Raw genomic sequence first — 22179 nt, 5'->3', positions numbered from 1 at the left:
TAAAGGACAGAACATTATCATGTAAGTAAGCCATCTGTTTATTTTACTTCTTCACAAAAAAGAGGCCTCTGTAATTTTTGACTTGATATGTGCCTATTCTTCTCTCAGACTTTCAGCATGACAAATGTGAGTGGTAAGTTTTTGTCTTGTGTTAAATGTGACTAGTTCTACAATCCTTTGTAAATTGTGAGCCTGAAGTGAACAATCTCTTACCTTTTTTCCTCAGACAGACTGGCTCCACCGCAGCTAAAAACGGTATCTGTGTATTCAGCCTGACACAACTATCAGCACTATCTCGCAGACTGTGGTATTTACAATCCAACATGTTTTAGTGTGCTTTCCAGAATTTTGAAACTGACCTGGTTTCTCCTGAGACTGTATCATCGGCAATGCTCCATATCTTTCCTTCGCATAGTCCTAAAAAGGGGGAGAACAAGTTATTATGCTAGAAGACTTTACACCAAGCTAGAGTCAAATAGGACAAATTACTTGTCACATACACAAACTTGACATGGCATATGTCATTGAAGTGTTGCTAGCTCTTAATGGGTGACAATATTCTATGTATGAAGTTGTGTGTTAAATGCAGGATAGACAGCCTGCAGAGAATATCACAGACATGAATCTCCAAACAAAAGTAGTTTTTACTTCATTTTTGAGATTCTAGGATTCATACATGATGACAAAATAGATTCGTATTTCACAAAGTTTGCAGTCATCTTTCATCACATTACGATTTTAAATGCACATCAAGATTCAGCACTATATGCTCCACAATATTCAGCATTTCCCCTATCACTGACCTGTCTCTCTCACACACTCAAGAAAAAATAACAACCCTGTGAGTCATGTCAGCTGAGGGATCAACTGTCTCAGACTCCTCTTTTATCACAGAACAAGTTGAGCCTTGACAACTGTGAAATCACTGTGCTTCCCGTGCATCATTCTCTTAACAGATATAAGCCCATGTACTCATCTACAGCCACTGACTACAAAACTCATGGGAATAGAGTGCCTTCCATGGAGGAACTGGGCTCAATATCCCCACTGATCTGCCAGACCCAGGCTTCAAGCCATGGAACAGAGTTCATTATTTACTCAGGCTTGAGCCTAACAGGTGCTCAAACTGTACTACTTGGGAATACTAGGAATTCAGTATTCCCAGAATTTAGACTCTATTTCCACCAAGAATTTTTCTTTCAAGTTATTTCCATTTGCTCTAGTGTACTTTCAGATTAATAGTGTGAAAGACAAAAAAAATCCCACTAGCTAAATATTAAAGTAGTAAACTCATGATGTTTCAATATACTCTCTGAGACTAGGTCTGTGTAATACAAGGTAGTCAGGTCAATTGTGGTACCTTCTCCTACTATCTGCAGCCCCTTTCCACCTTTTTTCTAGTAACATCTAAAGGAGTGGTCAAGAGCAGGGTGGGGACAGAAGCATGCTTAGCAGAGCGCTCCTCCTCTCTGTGTATTCAGGGGCACATACATGGTGGAACTGGCAGGAATTTCTACAGCCTGTTGTGGCCAACCAGCCATGCTAATGGCCCAGCTACGAAAGACTCCTTCAGTATGCAAATTACTGGGAAAGCAAAATGTCTTGTATGCCCATGCCACTGAACTTAGCAAGAACAGAAAAACTGGTGGTTGGGAGAGAGGATGCAACTGAAAGACAACCAAGCAAAACAGAGACAAGGATGCAGAGAGATCTGCAGGATGAGGAAGAAGTAGATATGTTCTATCTCCGCTATTGGAAGAAGTATGCTTCTTAATACCAGTTGCTGGAAACTGTAGGAGGGGAGTGTGCTGGTGCACAAGGCTCCTGCACACTGGCTCAGCTTCTGCTTGTGGATTTCCCATAGGCATCTGTGAGAACAGAATGCTGGACTAGGTGGGCAGCCAGCAGGGCTCTTCTTGTGTTTTTACTGTTCTTAAGAAAATTGGGGGTGGGAGTACAGAGACCAGTGGTGGTACAAACAGTGAAGAAAACAAGCGCTTACGGGACAAAGAAGGGAAAGGAAGCATTCCCTTGGGGATAATCTGTTGAGGGTCGAATACTAACTCGGGGTGTGGGGAGGACAAAGCCAGTGATGGGTGAGGGCCAGAGACAAGAACTATCTACTTTCCTCTCTTCCTCCTCACCCAGAAGGTTGTCAGATGATGGAGAGATTGGTCTTGCTAGCGGTCTGAACTGATCGCTTATGGAGGGCTTCTAAAATTAGGCCGAGGATTGCAAGCAGACCTAGGGCCACATCTGCCCACATCTGGGCTAAAGTGATTCAAATGACTTAACATGGGATGCAGAGAGATCTCTAGGGTGGGGAAATAGAGGCAAATGAGAGGTGGGATGTAGAATTGTGGTGATACAAACAGAATCAAACATGCATCATACGATGTAAAGAGATTATTAATTTGATTTTTAAATTGTTTTTAAATTTTTTAAATTGTGTTTCTAAATTTTTTTGTGTGTTTTAGAATTTGTATATTTGTTTTTAATGTTTTTAATTGCTGTAAACTGCCAAGAGAGCTTCAGCTATGGGGCGGTATATAAAAAGGTAAAGGTGTCCCCGCACTTATAGTGCGAGTCGTTTCCAACTCTTAGGGTGATGTCTTGCGCCGTTTACTAGGCAGACCGTATATATGGGGTGGGATTGCCAGTTCCTTCCCCGGCCTTTCTTTACCCCCCAGCATATGCCGGGTACTCATTTTACCGACCACGGATGGATGGAAGGCTGAGTGGACCTCGACCCCTTTTACCGGAGATTCAACTTCCTCCTTCCGTTGGAATCAAACTCTGGCCGTGAGCAGAGCTTCGGCTGCGTTACTGCCGCTTACCACTCTGCGCCACAGAGGGTCTTTGGCGGTATATAAATGTAATAAATAAATAAATAATTCATAAACAGGACAAGGAATAGAAAATGAGTTAAAATTGCAACAAAAAAGGATTTCCGCATTACAATACAATGCAAAATTGCTGATTTTTGCCCCCTGCAGCCCAAAAACCTCCTCCAGAACATTGGAGGAGCCTCTGGAACAGCATACGAAGTGGCATAGTAGGTTGCCAGGGGAATCAGCAAAAACTCCTCCCCCTTTCACGAGCGAAGGTCTCTGCTGGATCAGCAGCTCGATCATTTTCCACAAGCTGAAAGGGTGATCCAAACATAATGTACAGTCCATGAAATACAGCTGCCATTTATAGCAGTGATATTTAAAATCTATTTACATTTACAGAGGTAAAGCAGCAGGTGATCCTCATCAACTGTTCATCGTTATGAGGATGAGCTTGAACTAAGTAAGTATTTTAGATAGCAATCCTAACCCCACTTACCCACTGAATTCAGTTGGACATTCCTGATTTGAGTAAGCATGGTTAGGACTGCACTGTAAAATCAATTGTGAAGACAGTTGCCTGCTTCAAAAATTAATATCATTAATTAAAATTTACATATATCACCAATATACATATGTTACATATATATGAATGACGAAAACTAAGACACTGAAGGCAGCTTGCATGTAATACAAAGTATATCATGCATATTTTCTAGGAAGGATCACTCTGAACAGGATCATGTTTAAAGGTACTCTTAATAAAAATGAATTAGTCATAATAAACATAAGTGTTTGGAACAGAATAATTATTTTTCATAAAGAGTACAAGGAACTAATCAAGGAGTTTCCTCTTACAGTGCTAGTGCATGGGTGCAGTGTATGTATCTGCCTGGTTCTATGATGCAAGCCTTCTGAAACAGGCCTGTGTGACCTTTCAGAGGTTTTGTCACTGTAGGGTTCTCTATTTAAAGCAAAAGAACACATAGCAATTTGTTGCTACTAAAGACTTGCAGTAAAGATTACTTACAAAACAGTAAGAATGTCTAGAAAAAACTGTTGTGGAAACCACAGAATAAAGGCAAATTGTTTCTATTTTGATAGAATGTTATTGACATACAGTGGGTCTTTAAACCCAAAGGCTAATCAAGCCTGTTTCTATCACTGCTGGACAAAAAGTGGTAACACCGGGCTCTCACTTTTGCTTCTATGAACATAAGAGCCTGGTTGATCAGTCACGGCCTCACATAATCCAGCATTCTATTCCCACAGTGGCCAGCCCGATGCCTATGGGACACCTACAAACAGGACTCTCCTGCTCATGTTCCCCTACTAGTGTTCTCAGGCATGCTGTCCCCAATACTATAATGCAGGGTGGGCAGAAGGTAGATCAGGATCTACTGGTAGATCTCTGGGTGACGTGCAATAAATTAGCAAGGGTATTTGACTCCCAATTGTCAAACAGTAACAACTAAAAAGCCAAATAAGGCTTCTGAAACAGAATGCTTGATGGGAAACCAAGCATGGATTTTTGCGTGAAAGGATTTGTATGCTTTGTTTTGGGACTAATCACATTCCTCAACTCAAGAAATATCCAGTTCGTTCATTTTTAGTACATATCCACCCAGTTGAGCCACTATGCTGCAACTGGCTCAAGTTGGTGGCCTTTATGATTCTACTAAAAAACAAAGTAGTTCCTAAAAGCCTGAAGTTGCCCATCCCTGCTCTACATAATCTTGAGGAATGTGCCATAGTTGCACAAGCCACTCTATTCAGCTTTCATTGAACTAAAATACCCCTTTACCTGGAGACCAATGATATTAATCCCCTCCCTCAAATGAAATGAGTTTTAAGTAAGGGTCTGGCAGTGGTGTGCACACATGCAACATCCTACTGCCCATTCTAGCAAACATGGTGGTTTGGATTTTTTTGCATTGGTTCAAAAATCTGCAAGATCTGTTTGTCTAAATGCTGGGCTAGAAAACAAATAAATAAAAAATAAAAGTTACTCTGTGTGCATGGGAGTTTACGTTTTTCCTCCCCTCCACAAAAAACCTACTTTCAATTCTCTTGTCCGCTTCTATGGAAGCACAATAATGAGTGGACATAAGTTGAGAAACATTTAATACAAGGGTCTGACCAGATATGAAGAATTCCAACTTGATACTAAACAACATATTCTCTTCCGGAGGCCGCGCATAGCAATAATGTGACACCTTTCAAGTCATCCCAGTTGTTGCGAGAAGAGTTTTGCGTGAAAAATCAGATTGTGAAAAGGGGGGAGGGGAGAAAAGAGGCAAGGGCTTCTGACCACACATTGGGCCTGTGAAGTTTGCAATCTTCTCCCACCCCTCAGTGCTCACCCTCCCAATAAAGCACCCACCTACCCACCCACCCCCCGCCTCCACTCCTTCAGAGACCCACATCAGCTGGCGGCGACTCCATGGCGTTGTCTCGGTTCCGTTCTTGGTTCTTACGGGAGGTAACTCCGGGCATTCTGCCACATCTAGCAATAAAGTTGGCGAGACCCGCCTTTTCTTTTTGTCCCCTACAGGCTTCCGTGCCACCTGGCAAAGCTTTTCCTAGTACCGGATTCTCTCTCTATCCCCCTCCGCCCCTTCTTCCTCACTCAATTCAATGCGACAGCCGCGAGATACCGTACTCCCCAGACTCCCTCCGCGTGTCCGCTCACGCTACTTCCGGGCACGTAAAGCACGCAAAGGCGAACACTATTACGTCACGCGAGAGTGAATCCCTTTCACTTTTACCGACTCTCCGCTCTTATCGTCCCCGCTCCCTTTCCATCGCGGGAGGTAACCTTTTTCTCGCGAGCTTCTCACAGTTTCTCAGTTCCACGTGTGTTTCTTTCTTCATCGGTTCTGAATGGTCAGAATCGGACTGCCTTCTCGTGTGTTTTATCAGTCTGTCATCACCGCAGAAAATACAGGCAGGCAAACGCCATACTTAAAAAGCTAACATCTTCCCCTGTAGCTTTGTTTTCTCTGTCCACAAAACCATATGCCACCACAACTGTCTTACAGTGACAGATACATGTCCGCTCCGAAGTATCACTGAGTTCGATGGGCCAAACTCCAAAGTATAGAAAGGTATAGGACAGGGGCTCCCAAACTCTGGGCCAAGCTTCATTCAGGTGGTCCGCAGCGGGTCTGCGAAGAACACTTACAATTTGAGTTCTCTGGAATTCAAAGTGTAATACAATCAAATAAGGAAGAAAAAGTGCAATTAAAAACCATATAGCGTCTAGGATAGTTATTTCAATTACTACAACGGGCAGGAGGAAATCATTAAAATGGTCTACCAGACCTTCAGCAATCTTCAAGGGATCCATGAGTAAAAAACTTGGGAGCTACAGGCCTGGAGTGCAATAGGACTTTATTATTTTGGAGTATTATAATTGCCTACTATTCAAAGTTCTTAAGGGGGCTCACAACACATTGAACACACACTAAAATGCACAATGGTACAACAGTTACTAGAGTGGTGGTTTTTAGCGTTATGGAAGAAGCAAAGACTACCAGTGTTGAAACAATTATCCTTCAACATCAAATTCACTGGACTGGCCATGTTGTTTGAATGCCTGATCACCGTCTCCCAAAGCAGCTACTTTACTCCTAATTTAAGGATGGAAAAAGGAATATCGGTGGACAGCAAAAGAGGTTTAAAGATGTTCTTAACGCAAATCTTAAAAAATGTAACATGAGCATCGAGAACTGGAAAGTCTTGGCCCATGAATATCCCAAATGGAGTTCGGCTATTATCAAAGGTGCTATGGACTTTGAAGAAGCACAAATACAGGGCAAACGGGACAAACGAGCTAAGCAGAAGGCACATCAAACAAATCCTCATCGTGACCATCTTCCATCTGGAAACCTATGTCCTCACTGTGGGAGGCTGTGTGGATCTAGAATTGGCCTCCACAGTAGGTTTGCCAGGTTCAGGGCCTGAGACTGATCCTGTATCTTTAGGAGAAGAGAAAGTCAGCCATGTGCAGGTGTTCTTGCAACACTGTAATGGGAAAAACCACAAGGTGGAATTCTCCCTTCCCCCTGCACAACATTTAAAGATACAGAAAACCTCTTGGTTGCCAGGCCCGGCCTCCAAGAGGTCTTCTGTATCTTTAAAAGTTGTGCAGGGGGAAGGGAGAATTCCACCTTGTGGTTTTTCTCATTACAGTGTTGCAAGAACACCTGCACTTGGCTGACTTTCGATCAGTCTCAGGCCAGGAACCTGGCAACCCTAGTTTGGAATAATGTAAGGCTGTGAGCACACTAGTAGCCTACAGCAAAGCATTTTTATTGTCTGCAGCTGTAGGGGAACGGATTGATAACGGATTTCAGTTGTGAAATCTCTTTGAAGTTAATTAAAACACACACAGACATACATACGCACACACAAGCTGAAGGAAAAAGGGGCAGTGTTTTACAAGCGTTGTGTGTCCCTGTTTTCAGAAAAAAGTGGAGACACACCGGAACTGGCAGATCAGTAAGTGTATCTCTACCATAAGTCTCTCCTTGCCCTGTCCTGCCCCCGTTAAGCCCCCAGAACACCCCTTTTTTGGGGCCAGCTGAAGTTCCACCAGCTGAGCCAGCATAGCCCCAGCTCAGCTAGGTTGAGGGTCTTACCCTGATACAGCCCCAGCTATGCCCCAGTTCAGCCTGGACAGCCTAAGATCTGTCTATTTCAAACGCTCTTATCCCAGTGGGTCTTGAGTTTGGATTCAGCTGTTAATTTCATTGGGTGTCCTTTCTGTCCCACTTCTAATTTAATCATCTCTTATTATGCAGAATATACCTCTAATATTTTCATGCCCCTTTCCAGATTTTTTCTGGCAACTGTGTGTTCTTTGAGGTAGCATGTTCAGAACCAGTCTGCATGCAGCATTTAAAACAAACACCTATATTGTTTTCTCATACTAGTTCTTATTGCCCCATTCTGTGTTACATTTTGATTCCAGCACAGCAATCAACTAACCTGATGTTTTCAATTCATTTTTTCCCCTTGAGGTATCCTACTAGTTAGTTTGGATCGCAGCAGTTTGCAAATATAGCCTTTCACTTCCAGAGTTTATAATTTTACACTTATCAGTTCTGAACTTTGTCTATTTTACTATCCATTCTAATATACTCTATCAGACACATTTCAGTCCCTCCTTGCATTCTCCTTTCGATTTAACTGTCTTGCACCCTGATCCTATGCAGGCCAACAATGGCCCATAGGATCTGGTGTAGGTAAGCACCTCAGACTCATGAAAATGGAGGCAGACACCGGTTCTGCAGAGGAAACCTTGCTCAGAATGACAGTGCTACCAAAAGCCACCTCATCCAAGAGCTTTTCCAGTCACCTCATCCAAGAGCTTTTGCAGAGGCTGCTTCTGTCTACTACTGCTGCTTTGAATAACTATTCCACTATTTATTATAGCTTTGAATTAATAACTTTTCCCCACTTGTCTGCACTAAGAGGATGTTGCTTTCACTGCTGTCATGCAATCCTTTTCTGGCAGCATCACAGCAAAAGCGGCATCACAAGTTTGGGCTATTAAATAATTTCCATTGTCTGCTGTACCCACTCTCTTGTGGTGCTAGCACTCTTCTGGTCCTGGTAATTGTGTAAAAACTCAAGAGTCAAATAGAGTCTCAGTGCAGGCAGGCACAGAACCCATGTGTGGAGCCCTACAGAGCTCAGTAGTGCCTTGTCTTCCTCATTTTGTGAGCATTCAAGTGTCTGCTCTCCCTACCCATTGCTGTTTGCTGCAGTATGCCACTGCCCTACCTGTGAGCTCATTGGAGGGAGAATAAGGAAACCAGGACTCTGTTGAGCCTTGCGGGATTCTGCACGTGTGTACTGTGGATTGAGCCCTGTCCCCCTTTTTTTAGTCCTGAAAACTCATGTTTACAGAATATGCTTTTCTCTGCAATGGCTATCCACAATGCCTCCAATTTTCCCGGGAGTCATCGTTTCAATTGTTTCTTACTCATCTGACAAAAAACTTTCTTAGGATTTCCAGATGTTCTATATTTGAATGGAGTGGTCTTTGTTTCTAGAGCAACATAACTCCTTGGGGCACAACCCATTTTTCTTTCCAGAGACCATCACAGCACCAACATCACACCTCTATAATATCTCCTGTTGATGAGATCCTGGCTTCTCTCTCCCTCTGCCCCCAAATAAACATGCTTTTTGGCATTAAGTGTAATACAATTCTGCAATCAACACACTGAAAACCAAACCACAAAACATTAAGATTGACCTTTAGGTATTGGTACATACAAGCATTTTAACTGGCTAATAAATTTTACTTATACTTAGAGTAGATCCATTTAAATCAATGGGCTTAAGTAATTTGTCCATTTATTTCAGTGGGTTTACTCTGAGTACAACATAATTAGATATCATCCGTTATTTTCCATTTTAATATCTATTGGAAGATGGAAGCAAAATTTCCAATCTCTATAATCATGGGACTGGCAAAGATCTTCAGACAAACTAGCTCAATCTGGAATAGAAATGGATGGAGGCAGCAGAGTTCATCTGCTCTGCCTTCTTTTAAGTGGAAACAGTTGCCCTTTGGAGCCATATTTTGTTAAAAAACCAATTAATAGGGGTGCTACCTGCCATGAACTTAACAGGGATGAGTCCAAATAAATCTGTTGCAGAGGGCTAAACTAGGCGAAGGAGCACGATAAACCCTGCTGGAAAAGCTTTAACTCCCTCCCTCTCCATTCATAAGGGATTGCCAAATGGGGGGAGGTGACATCACCAGCTGTCAATTGGACAGCCCCCTTGGGTATACACGGATGAAAGCTGTACTGCACTTAAGTAACAAGACATGACAGACCATGTGTGAGTGCTGAATAATTTATACCTCAGGCTACAGTAACCACTAAGCCAAACTGAAGACATTTCAGCAGCTTGGGATTTAAAACAAAACTAGCTTCTAGTCTCTGTCCCTCCCTCCCCAAGCACACACAAAGGCACGGGCAATGAAAAAAATAAGATAAAAAATAAGCTAAGTGGATGAATGTACAGGTTATAGTCTCAGTCAGACTCATTCACTCAGTCCAGTGAATGCTTGAGAAGTCATGCCAAAAAGAGGCCGGAGCTATATTTTAAGAAACTGATTACATTATAGCTCTGCTGTGCATGTCTCTTTTGAGCTCTTGTTTTTAAATTTAACTATGGGCACTTCTGACTGAGGGCTTTAAGCCTTGTGCCCACTCATTGTTCTTCCATTATAAGCTACATAACTTTCCATGCTTCAGCATGTACATCCCCTATCACTTTTTTAAAGAGCAGAGTGGAAATTCCACATTACAATACCTCGGTCACATCCACACCACACATTTAAAGCATGTGGCTTCCCCCAAAGAATCCTGGAAACTGTAGTTTGCCCCTCACAGAGCTACAATTCTGAGCACCCATAACAAGCTACAGTTCCCAGGATTCTTTGTCCCTCATACATTATAATATGTAATATAATATAAAAATAATATAATATATAAAATAATATAAAAATAGGCCACAACTTTATTGGTTACAGCAGGTAAGCAGGGTTGGCATCGCATAGGGCAAGGATCTGTTACCAACAAAACGCCTTAGCCCCTTTTAGGGGTCCTAATGGCTTGAGTTCGCTCCCAATACTCACCCCAATAGAGTCTCAGAAACGACGAAACAATGATGGAGAAGGAGTATCTTTATTGCTAACACGTGCACGTGGAGAAGTACCCTGGCCAGTTCTGGCAAAATCAAGCATTGCTGGCCTTTTTATCAGCTTTGTTATGTTAATTACATTAGCATCATTATCATCATAACTACATCACTTTCATTTTCCTTACATCACTTTAACCATGCCCACTGGTACCTTCCCCTCTCTTCCTAGTTCCATATTTGGAGTTGTTATTTACAACTTGTTTTTCCCATTTTCACCTTGGATGTTGCAACAAAGTTTGATACTTTTCTTTAGCACAGCTGGATATTGCAACAACGCCTGACTTTCCCAGCTATTTTGCAAATGCAGCTTTCTACAAACAATACCAGTCAGCAAATTAGCATTTCTGTTAAACACACACACAAGTAAATTAACTGTAAGTTTACTGTGCAAGCCAGAGTAAGTTAAAATGCATTTTAACTTAAACAAATGAAGTCCAGTATCACAGATCCACATTTGAAACAACCAGCCTGTTGTCCAAAAACCCTGCCCAGCCTGCCTGCTGGGCACAGCCAGGGGAGTTAACAACATAATGGTCCTCATTGTGCCACAGGCCAAGCACCTGGGAACCCGCTGGCAGCCTGAGATGTGTGACATCAGGTTCGGCCCACTGAGCTAGGACAGCAGTCTTGTATGACCTCCCCAAGACCCCTTATGGAGGGGGTCTCCCATAAGTTGATGATTCTGTCCGATGCCATTTTTGGGTAAGAAGAAGCCATCTTTTGAGTGGTAGGTGCTTTTATACACAATACTTCCCCGCCTCCAACTGAAGCTCCTGCGAGACTGCATGAGCTCTCACGGTGTCTCACAAACCCCTGGCTAGAAGAGAGCCCTTCCTCACTCACTGTTCAGTGCCCCTGCACCTGCTGCCCAAAGTGGTCCCGCTGTGGAGGCACAGTGAAATAGTGACCCATGGTATCACACTTTGGACACCTGGATTCCAAACGGTCAGCTCCACTTTGACATCTATGTTAAAAGTCATGTTTCCATTTTCAAAAACACATTCTTTCCTTTAGCAGATTTATACTCCCCACCTCACCTACTGTAGTCGGAATATGCATCTACCCTTTCAAATTAGGTTTCAAAATCCAGCACAAAAGTACTAATAATGCAAGCTTTCAACCACAGCCACTACGTGCTCCATTTTTGTGTTACTTGGCTTTCTTCCTTCCCTTTTCTACCTTTAATTCTAACATGTCCACTATATCTTTCCAGTGCTGGCGTACATATACACCCATACCTTTTTTATTAAAAGACAGAGAGCATGTGTGTAAAGCAGCTTTTTTAAAAAAAAGTAGATTAAACCATTTCCTAGGTGCATGTCTAGCCATCCCTCCAGCAATGCAGATTCGATTATTCCCCCCCTGGAGATATGAGACATTATGACCAGCACTGATAGTGATATCTTGGTTTTCATGTCATCTGGAAAGGTCCTTACCTTGAATATCAGACATGGGCAATTTGTGGTCTTCTGGATGTTACTGGACTATAACTCTCATCATCTGTGACCACTGGCCGTGCTGGTTGTTGGATTCCACTCCTTTATTTAATGGGATTGGGACATGGTACAAAAGTATTTAAGCATGAAAGCTAACTCAGTAGTCCTAAAGAACAAAAAAAAATGTTTTTGTTCCTTTTTTGGTTGGTCCTAATAAATATATTTCCATTGGGCTGTTAATACATTGTGCATGCTGATTTGGCACATTTAAAATATACCTTGATCTTAAGCATCAGAACTAAGTTCCACTGATTATGAGGCTTGTTTAAATTGCAACTGATTGGTTATGTTTTCATAATGATTTTTACTGCTTTTATGAATGTCTATGTTTTGTAGGCTGTTGCTGTGAAATTTTATGCAGGAAAGCAGAATAGCAATGGCATGAATACCACATGAAGTTTTCATAAGGAGACACATTTTTTAGGTAAGCCTGCTGCCTGCAAATTATTACCCTGTTAGTTAGTTATTACTTGAATTTATATGCCACTTTTCCATACAAATATGCTCAAAGTGGCTTACAAAAATGCAAATGATGACATCAATAGCAATCAATTAAAAACATAACAATTGTTTCAAATCATTTCAAAATTTAAGATCTTGAAACTTAAGGTTGTAATTCCCTATGCATATTTGAGAATAAGTCTCATTGAACTCAGTGGGACTTTTATTGATGAGTAAAAATTTATAAGATCACACTGTATGATTCTCTCTGTTTCTCTTTTGGATTCAGTTAGTGGTAGTGAAGCTCACATTTTATGTAAATAGTGGAGTAATAATTTCCACAGTTATGATGTATCACACACCAGAGTTTTATCTTTTGATAAGAGGGGAGGGAGTTGTTAAAAAATGATGAGCTAACTTTAGCAAGCAACACTGCAAGGCAACTTACAGTTTGATAAATGTTTTAGGATGCGAACGCATTTGATTTATGAGACTATCATGGGTCCAGGATGTTTAGACAAGCTCCAAGATCCCTTTTGGTTTATCTAAACATCCAAACTTCAGAAGTACGTGTGACACAAATGGCAAAGAATGAGGCCTAGGCCCTTGAGTAACTGTACAAAATACTTCAAGCAAAGTACTTAACCTAAATTAACTTGCCACTTAGTCCTAGGATAAATTTTAAGGCTCTGTCTACACTTTCAGCTGCTGCTGTGCCAATCCTGGAGGAACCAGAAAGTTATACATCACTTTGTATCTCTAAAATCATGGGGTTGTACGCAACTAAGTTCTGTTCACAGTAGACCAAATAAAATTAGTGAGCTGAAGTTAGTCATGTCCATTAACTTCAATAGCCTACTCTGAGCAGGACTAGCATTGGATACAATCCATGGGGAGTATGGACAGGGGCAGCCTTCCCCCCCCCAATTGACACTACTGCACAAAACCATGCAGTTGTACTAAGGATCACATTGGGTTGATTTCTGCATCCAGTAGACTGGTTGCACATTGGTGTGCAGCCAGCATGCAACCAAGAAGTGGTGTGATGAGGAATACAGCAATCAGTGAAATCAGATGATGTCAGGTTAACCTGTTTTGCATAGGTGTGGATGCATTCGCACCACATAGGACAAGGATGGGGAACCTGTGGCCCTCCAGATATTGTTGGACTCCGACTCCTAACAATACCAGCCACCACGGCCAGTGGTCATGGTTGATGGAAACTGTAGTCCAACAACATCTTGAAAGTCCTGTTTCCCACTCCTAATATGGGGATACAGATAGCCTGTTAAATTAGAAGTGTTAATATTTCACTTTGCTGTAGAAAAGCTCAGAATAGTCTTATAGTTCCATTAATAATTATTTGTCAACAAATGCCCACTATGGTACTGGATGACAGGTTATCTAAGATTCCATACAATTCTCATATCTGTTACTTAAGGATCAACCAAAGACAAACTCTTCCTTGCAATTTATTTGATTGCTTCCTGTTCCAGCTGTACAGGAAAAATATCTTGCTAATATCTTAAATAAAAATGTTAATTGGTCTGACATCCAGAAGACAGTGGTTTGTTTTGGAGGTGGGGTGTTGCTTGTTAATAGTATTGACTTCAAAATACCAAGCAAAGCTGCTTAATTTTAAATGGTGTAACTAAGCCACAAGCAGATTTTTTAAAAGTAGAATTCAGTTGAATCTATTCGTTAATTTAAAGTCTTGTAACAAACATTTGCTTTCAGACTTTTGGATTATAATTATTTTATTTCCCTTGGAGTTTTGTAATGGCCAATGATATGAAAACTAAACTAAACTGGTTTTGTCAGATAGTGTACAGGGGGTGGACCAAGATCTCCACAAACACTTTCCTCCAATTGGCCCACAGTGAAGTCTCATTACAGTGTTCCCATCAGTACAGGGTGTTGTTGGGGCAGATGTCTAGAGCTTGTAATGCATACGTTATCAACTAAAGATCTGGGTGCACCAGCAGAGTCCATCCGGTGCTCCTCGTGATGCACCCAACCTGCCCTGACTTCACGGCTTCCCTCCCCTCACACCTTCCCATTATGCAACATTGAGCCCTCCCTGCTGGCCCTTCCTCCACAGTACCATGTAAATTGAGGAGGGCTCTGTACAAACATAAGTATATCCCCTGCTGGATCAGACCAAAGGATCAGACCATCTGATCCTGCATCCTGTTTTCACAGTGGCCAGCCAGAAGTCCGTGGGAAGCCCACAAGCAGGACTTAAAGGAATAGCCTAGGGTAGCCACTTGCATATTGTCAAAAAAGAGGAAATATGCACTTAAGAAAGAAGACAGATGGTGATGCTTGTTTGCATAAAATTTGCATGTGCTAATTTATACATATAGACACAAATTTAGAATCGATTTCTACACTTTAAATAGAAATACAATTCATTGCACCATAGTAGGAAGGACTATGACACAACTATTTGTGTTCCATCTCATGGCTTCCCCCAAAGAATCCTGGGAGATGTAGCTTATGAAAGGTACTGAGAGTTGTTAGAAGACCCTTGTTCCCCACATTGAGCTACAGTTTTGAGAGTCCATAACACAGAAGAACTAACTGTTAAGCCACTCTGACAATTGTGGCTCTGTGAGGAGAATAAGAGTCTCCTAACAACAGTGTATAGTTAAGGCTGCAATTTTATGCACGCTTAACCCATTAGAATCAGTGAGAATGTTCATCAGAAAACATGCAGAGGATTAGATTCTTCATCACGAAACTTAAAGTAACTGCATAGTAGGTACAAGGTGTAGTTAGTTTACAACAGTCTAAACCCATTTTATCCTTTGGCTTTTCTCTAAATGTATGGTGTGAATGTGTGCTGTTGCCCTTTGATGGGAAAAAGGGCCTTCTCTAATCTGCTTTGCATACAGCCACACAACAGGTGGAATAAAGAGGATTAATTTAACTAACTCCTACATTTAAATTTCATTTTGTCAACATGAGGGAAAAAATCCAGCTGTTTATATAGTCTCAGATATTGGCAGGTATATAACGAATGTATCGGTTTTTGAATAAAACTCATGTCCAAATAATTAAATAAAACAAAGAACAAAAGCTTCCAAAACTGGTTTTGTAGGGAAATCCAAATCCGTCCTGGATTTTCATTTAGGAAGTTGCTTCCCTTAGTAAGTTTTTCCCAGTCAATGGGAAACAAAACCTTATTCAAAGGATGAAATGCAATGGCTATTCTCTTTGTTTTACAACTTCAGTCAGATGGCTTTTCCTCTGACAAACAGCATTTTCAATTAATACACTTCTGAAACAGGAACTTTGAGGAAGTGCATGCCTGTGATAAGAAGCAAAAAGCATTTCTTTTCCAAAAGGACTTCACACAAAGAGGCATCCTTTTTCAATTAAGAGACTGACAACAGGGTTCTAAAATCAGGGTTCTGAAGGGCTATTCTGATAAGAAGCAAGCTACATTTTGTGTTAAGCCAGGATGAGCACTGCATTTAAATTGGGAGAACCAATCTCATCAACACTTTTCAGTTGGTATGAATCCGAAGGCCTTTTTAAAAAACAACAACTGAGTGAGGAATGTGATGCGTCCTTACCTGGCTCTCCCTGTCAGGTTCCTACCTGCTCGTGGTTACTGCCTGTCTCTAGGCACCACCAGGGACTCCACCAGTCCAGACCGCTCTCTCTTATGGTTTCTCTCCCTGCTCTAGCACAGATCTCAACAGATCCCCCTGCTAGGCAACCACCAGTAACGTCCCAATACTAGTATTCCCAGAGACTCTGAATACTGGTATTGTTATTCTCTTCACCGCTGCCACCATTTGTTACAGTTCCCCTTCAGCCTTGGTCATTACCTTACCCTCCCTTCTGGTCTGTGAAACCCCAGCCAAGGATCAGGCCTTTGGTAAACCAAATTAAGTATTTATTACAGATAACAAAGTTAACAAGATTAACAAGATTTCTTCTTAAGGCACATAAGCATATGGTTTTACTCAATACTAATCCGAACTCCACCTCCCTCCTGGCAAACAACTCTCTAAACCCCACCAACCAACCCACTCAGTTCTCTTCTCTCCCCCGATTCCACTCTCACTCTTCCTTTTATACATTCAGCCATTTTAAACACTCAGCCAATCATCTCGCATTCTACTGCCCATTCACTCCCCCTCCTCTTTCACTCCACTTACCATGTATCTTCTAAAACAACAACACTTACCATATATACATTAATATAGGAACATCACAAGGAACACCCCCCAATCTCATATATGGAGGAGCAGAGGTAAACCTAGCAGTCATTGTTTGAAAACACATACATGATGCTCTGGACATATGCACAGGTTGAGATGTTTAAAGAAATGCCCCCATATTCCTTCCATAATACCAAGTTGCTTCCCTTTTGTAAAACATTGGAAATAGTTTATCCTACCAATAAATTCACCAGTCTGTCATAATGGGTGATTTGGTTTCATTTGCAACACATTCCCCCAACATTTTTATTAGCCCTGTTGAATCATATGAGAACATTTCTACAAGGCTGCCTTTTGTGATCGCTTTAAAACCACGAACCAAATGAGGGCATTATAGTGCAATAAAATCCCAGCAGTGTCCCTCTGAGGCCTTGTACCTGCTTTACTCAGTATCTAATCCCTACCTGCCTCTCCTAAGGTCAGTTTTAGTGTATGCTGTCCATATTCGTGATAACTCTGGGTCAGAAAAGCCCATTCCTGTGAGAGAAATACGAGCCAAGTTGACATTATGCAGATTTGTGATCAGCATCTGCAATGTGTGGGTTTTTTTATTTTAGATCAGAGCCACAGTAGGGTGGGGCCAATTCAGATAGGGTCTTCCCTTCACATTGTTTTCCTGATTTAAATTGCACCCCTCCAAGCTGCTATTTGCCTGTGGAGAAAAACATATTGTTACCTATATGGTGTTACTGGTGTGTTTCTCTTGGTATGTTTTCAAGGAGATTTTGAAGGGGGAAAGAGTGGGTTAAAACAGTGGTTCTTACCGCCCACCAGGTATGCAACATTATAATCAAATGACCCCCAGGAAGGGTGGAACTGGGGAATTGGGTCAGGCAGGTTCAGGGAGGAAAGTCCGGTTGGAAATAAGACAAAATATGTGGTCATGTAATTGCTCTTAGGTTGCAGAATGGACAGATGGTAGAGGTGGGAAGGGATGGAACATGGTAGAGGAGGTGGAGTTTGCAATTGACGAGGAAGAAATGGAACTGCTAACTTTTATTTAAGCCCAATTGTCTCTTTTTTGAGAACCCTTTTCTCCGTTGTCTTTATTGCTATTACAGTACCCCATCTGCTGTTTTGCTTCTGGAAGCTCAAAACTTAGTAAGCGTAGATCACATGTAACATTAAGCCAAACCATGGCTTGTCATGAATGAGCATGTGGGTACACAGAACAAAAATCATGGCCAGTTCATTCCTCCTTTGGTCCTGCTGCTGTCACGCTACCTGGAGCTATGTGATTGTGGTTTAGTGTTACGTACAAAACCAGGCTCATGGTTTGTCTCCCCCAGCGGTAAACCATGAACAAACCTTGGCTGCGGCTTATGGTTGGTCTGGAGTGAGACAAATCATGCACATGTGTTCACGCACACAATGCTAAGCCAAGTTATGGCTCATCTCCAAGCAGCATGGCAGCAGCAGAAGTGGGAGAGTAGTGAAGTAGCTGTGATTTTTGCTCTGTGTATCCGCATGCTTGCTCATTCACATTTAGCCATGGTTTAGCTTAGCATTATATGTGAACCAGGTCTTACACTCATTGCAAATGAATTGAGAAGTAATATTGGTTTGAGTTTTTTGTCCTGAATGGAGAGGGAGCCATTCCTATTTGATTGCTCCTTGCTTTGAGCCACTTTTTTAAAGGCCTCAAGGAGAAGTCTAGGATTTTATCTTCAGGGCAGGGTGAGCAGTGTAAGAACCTCAGAAGAGCCCTCCACGATCAGACCAAAGGCCCATCTAGTCCAGCATTCTGAACCAACACATGTCTATGGGAAGCCCACAAGCACCACGTGAGTGCAATAGTCATCTCCCTGCAAGGGGGGAGAAGGGGCTGCCTAAAGTTCTTAAATTCCAAATGTGATTTGCCCCATCCCAAGTTCTGATCTGATTCAGCAGTGACAACTGTTAACTTTTTAAAGAAACTGGGAGTAATCACACCTTGAAGGAATGATACCTGAGGTGAGATCTGGATGTGGAAATGAAATTAGGAGCTAGGATGCAGATTAGGCATGCTACCTTGTTGGGGTATTGTTTACTGTTACCACAGGACCCATATTTGAGGCAAATGGCGGTGACAAAAGATAAAATGTTAGGCTTAATAGAGAAAATAAAAACTAACAAATTAACACTGGGTCTGGGTGACATCCACTAATTTTTTAAAAAGGGATCCAAGGGGGAATCCCAGAAATTACAGGTGGGTTAGCTTAATGTCTGTCCCGGGAAAACTGGTGGAAAGTATGATTAAAGATAAAATAACCAAGCATGTAGAAGAGCGAGCCTTGCTGAAACAGAACCAGCATGACTACTGCAAGTGTGAGTCCTTTCAGAATGACTGGAGTTCTTTAAGAGTGTCAACAAGCATATAGATAGTGATCTAGTGGATGTAGTGTACTTGGACTTTCAAAAAGCTTTCAATAGTTACCTCATCAAAGGCTCCTGAGTAAGTTTAGCAGTCATGGAATAAGAGAGGTCCTCTTGTGGATTGGGAACTGGCTAGGAAACAGAAAGCAGAGAGTAGGAATAAATGGACAGTTCTCCCAAAGGAGGGATGTAGAAAGTGGAGTTCCGTAAAGGATTGGTATTGGGACCTGTGCTTTTTAAATTGTACATAAATTATCTAGAGTTAGGGGTAAGCCAAGTTTGCTGATGATACTAAATTGTTTAGAGTTGTTAAAACAAAAAGGACCTCTCATTTTGGGTAGTGAACAGGGGGTAAAATGGCAAATGCATTTCAATGTAAACGAGGGTAAAGTTATGCAAATTGGAGCAAAAAAGCTTAATTTCACATATATGCTCACAGGGGTCTGAACTCTGTGACTGACTAGGAACAAGACCTTGGGGTCATAATGGATAGCTGAATGAAGATGTTGACCAGGACCAGCACCAGACTATTGAAAGTGGCAGCAGCATTACTGCCATCACTAGGGGTTTAAATAGGCCCAGCTGTCTCAGCAGATTAGTGCATTGCACATGCATGCCTACAATTACCCAAGATGGCGGGGGCATGTTGACATCCATGCTGTCATCTTGGGTGATAAGCATGTGCGTGCTGATGCAGTGCTCTAGGAAGTTGCACAGCTGGACTGTCCTGGTGGCAGGGGTGCCCTGTGAGGATGGCTGTTGCTCAGTGATCTGCACCAGCATCAGGCTATGGGACACATGCTCTGCAAGCCAATGTTAGCACAGATCACAGAGCAGGAGCTACACTTGCCCAGCCTGAGCAACAGGGGCCCCTTGCAGTGCCAGGGGCCCTCAGCCAGTGCCCCACCTGGCCACCCACTGGTGCCAGGCCTGATGTTGACCCAGTGTGTAGCAGCTATGAAAAAGGCAAATTCCATGCTAGGGATCATTAGGAAAGATACTGAAAATGAAACTGCCAATATCATAATGCCATTATATAAATCTATGGTTCAGCCACATTTGGAATACTGTATACAATTCTGGTCCCTCCCCTCAAAAAGGATATTGTAGAGCTGGAAAAGGTTCAGAAAAGGGCAACCAAAATGATCAAGGAGATGGAGCAACTCACCTACAAGGAAAGGTTGCAGCATTTGGGGCTATTTAATTTATAGAAAAGGCAAGTAAGAGGTGACATGATAGAAGTGTATAAAATTATGCCTGACATAGAGAAAGTAGATGAAGTTTTTCTCCCTCTTTAGTAACACTGGAACTTGTGGACATCCAATTAAGCTGAATGTAGGAAGGTTCAGGACAGACAAAAGAAAGTACTTCTTCACACAGCACATCGTTAAACTATGGAACTCGCTCCCAGAGGAGGCGGTGATGGCCACCAACTTGGATGGCTTGAAAAGAGGATTAGACAAATTCATGGAGGATAAGGCTATCAAGGGCCACTAGCCATGATGGCTATGCTCTGCCTCCATAGTCAGAGGGGTATGCTTCCAAATACCAGTTGTTGGAAACTGCAGGAGGGGAGAGTGCTCTTTGCACTCATGTCCTGCTTGCTGGCTTTCGGTGGGCAACTGCTTGGCCACTGTGAGAACAGGATGCTGGACTAGATGGAAAATATATTTCTGATCTCCTTTGTTCCTTCCCATCCCATAATCTCCATGCCTTCGGCCACATTGGTCCTCATGTCCATAATACATTTTGCATTTTTTCCAAATAACTCTCTGTCCTCCAAGTTCTTCCTCAAGGCCTTTTTCTCCTGCAAAGCCTTTCCTGAACCACAGTGACCTGACTTTGCCTTCACCTCTAATGTTACATACCCCCCCTTGTTATTCCCACCAATATAATTCCTATACCATATTGAAAATCCCAGGGCCAGCACCAGCCTTCATGGGCCTATAGCACCATTTGTCTCAACACCCCCTCCTGATACAGGCAGTGGGGCTTATATAGGCCTGGCTGCCCCACTGCCTCTGGCATCAGAATGCATGCCCCTCGTGCTGCACGTGAACACCTACCATCACCCAAGATGACAGCAGGGACATCAACACTTTAGGGATGCCCCGTCGCCATCTTGTGTGACGGCATGCATGCATGCGCATCACATGGGGCATGTGGACAGATGCACTAATGCAATAGGTAGCTGAGGCAGGAGGGCTTATTTCAGCCCATGCTACCTATGCCTGGAAGCTCCTGCTCCACAATCTGCAGCAGTGTTGGGTCACATGACCCGACATTGCCATGGCTGACGGAGCAGGCTCACTCTTTCCACCCTAAGGAGGGGTCCTTCTGGGCCACAGAGGCCCCTGACCAGGGCCCAACCTGGCCACACGCTGGCACCGAGCCTGGCAAATTCTCTGTGCAGGGCTAGCTTGATTTGACAAGCATTCCACATAGCTACTTCACTGACAACTGTGAATTACCCCAGCATTGTGACCTAGGATACCCAGTGACATCAAGAGGAATCCTGGAGGATTTCTGTTGAATTGTGTGTCCTGCTGCAGCCACTTGGGATGACAAAATATGTTCAGCTGGTCAGTGGACAGCATAGCATCAAGCATACATCTGGAATGGCAAGAACATCTTGTGAACGCAGGAAACTGTCTTATATGGGCTTAGTCCATTGGTCTATCTATCTCAGTATTACCTACACTGACTGGCAGCGGCTTTCCAGGGTTTCAGATAAGAGATATTTGCAGCCCTACCTGCAGATGCCAGGGATTGAACTAGGGAGCTTTTGCATGCAAAGCATGTGCTGTACTACAGAACTCTAAGGAGTAGTAATAATGAAGCAAAGAGCTACACAGCAATATTTAAACAGTTTCACATTTACTATATACCGGAATCATGGTGCAAAAACAACGTCTGTTGTTACTGAAGGATTTTGTGTGTGTGCGTACAAATGAATCAGACTCTGGGATGACAGTCACAAAAAATGTCTCGCTTGCAGCAAGTGAACCGAGTGATTCCTGGAGGAAATAAATGTTAGCATGAGAACAACAGCTGAACCAAAATCCCATAAGCCAGGAAAAACAGCCACACAAT

General features: G+C 42.5%; 1 protein-coding gene and 1 long non-coding RNA gene across 2 annotated transcripts in view; one reads left to right on the top strand and one right to left on the bottom strand.

The window, feature by feature from the left end:
* The window catches only part of DARS1 (aspartyl-tRNA synthetase 1), an 82666-nt gene extending 77058 nt beyond the window's left edge, over positions 1–5608 (bottom strand). Inside the window, exons 1-2 of the mRNA XM_061608905.1 lie at positions 5256–5608; positions 360–417 (exon numbers count right to left, since the gene is read on the bottom strand). Coding sequence (XP_061464889.1) covers positions 360–417; positions 5256–5327 — 130 coding nt within the window. The 5' untranslated portion in view covers positions 5328–5608. The remainder of the gene's footprint in view (positions 1–359; positions 418–5255) is intronic.
* A 1641-nt stretch (positions 5609–7249) lies between these two features.
* The window catches only part of LOC133376556 (uncharacterized), a 36971-nt gene continuing 22041 nt past the window's right edge, over positions 7250–22179 (top strand). Inside the window, exons 1-2 of the long non-coding RNA XR_009760524.1 lie at positions 7250–7334; positions 12392–12479. This is a non-coding gene — a long non-coding RNA (uncharacterized LOC133376556). The remainder of the gene's footprint in view (positions 7335–12391; positions 12480–22179) is intronic.

Source organism: Rhineura floridana, chromosome 2 (assembly GCF_030035675.1).
Source record: "Rhineura floridana isolate rRhiFlo1 chromosome 2, rRhiFlo1.hap2, whole genome shotgun sequence".
In the NCBI taxonomy this organism is placed as follows: domain Eukaryota; kingdom Metazoa; phylum Chordata; class Lepidosauria; order Squamata; family Rhineuridae; genus Rhineura; species Rhineura floridana.
This window is presented reverse-complemented; position numbering and strand designations above follow the sequence as displayed.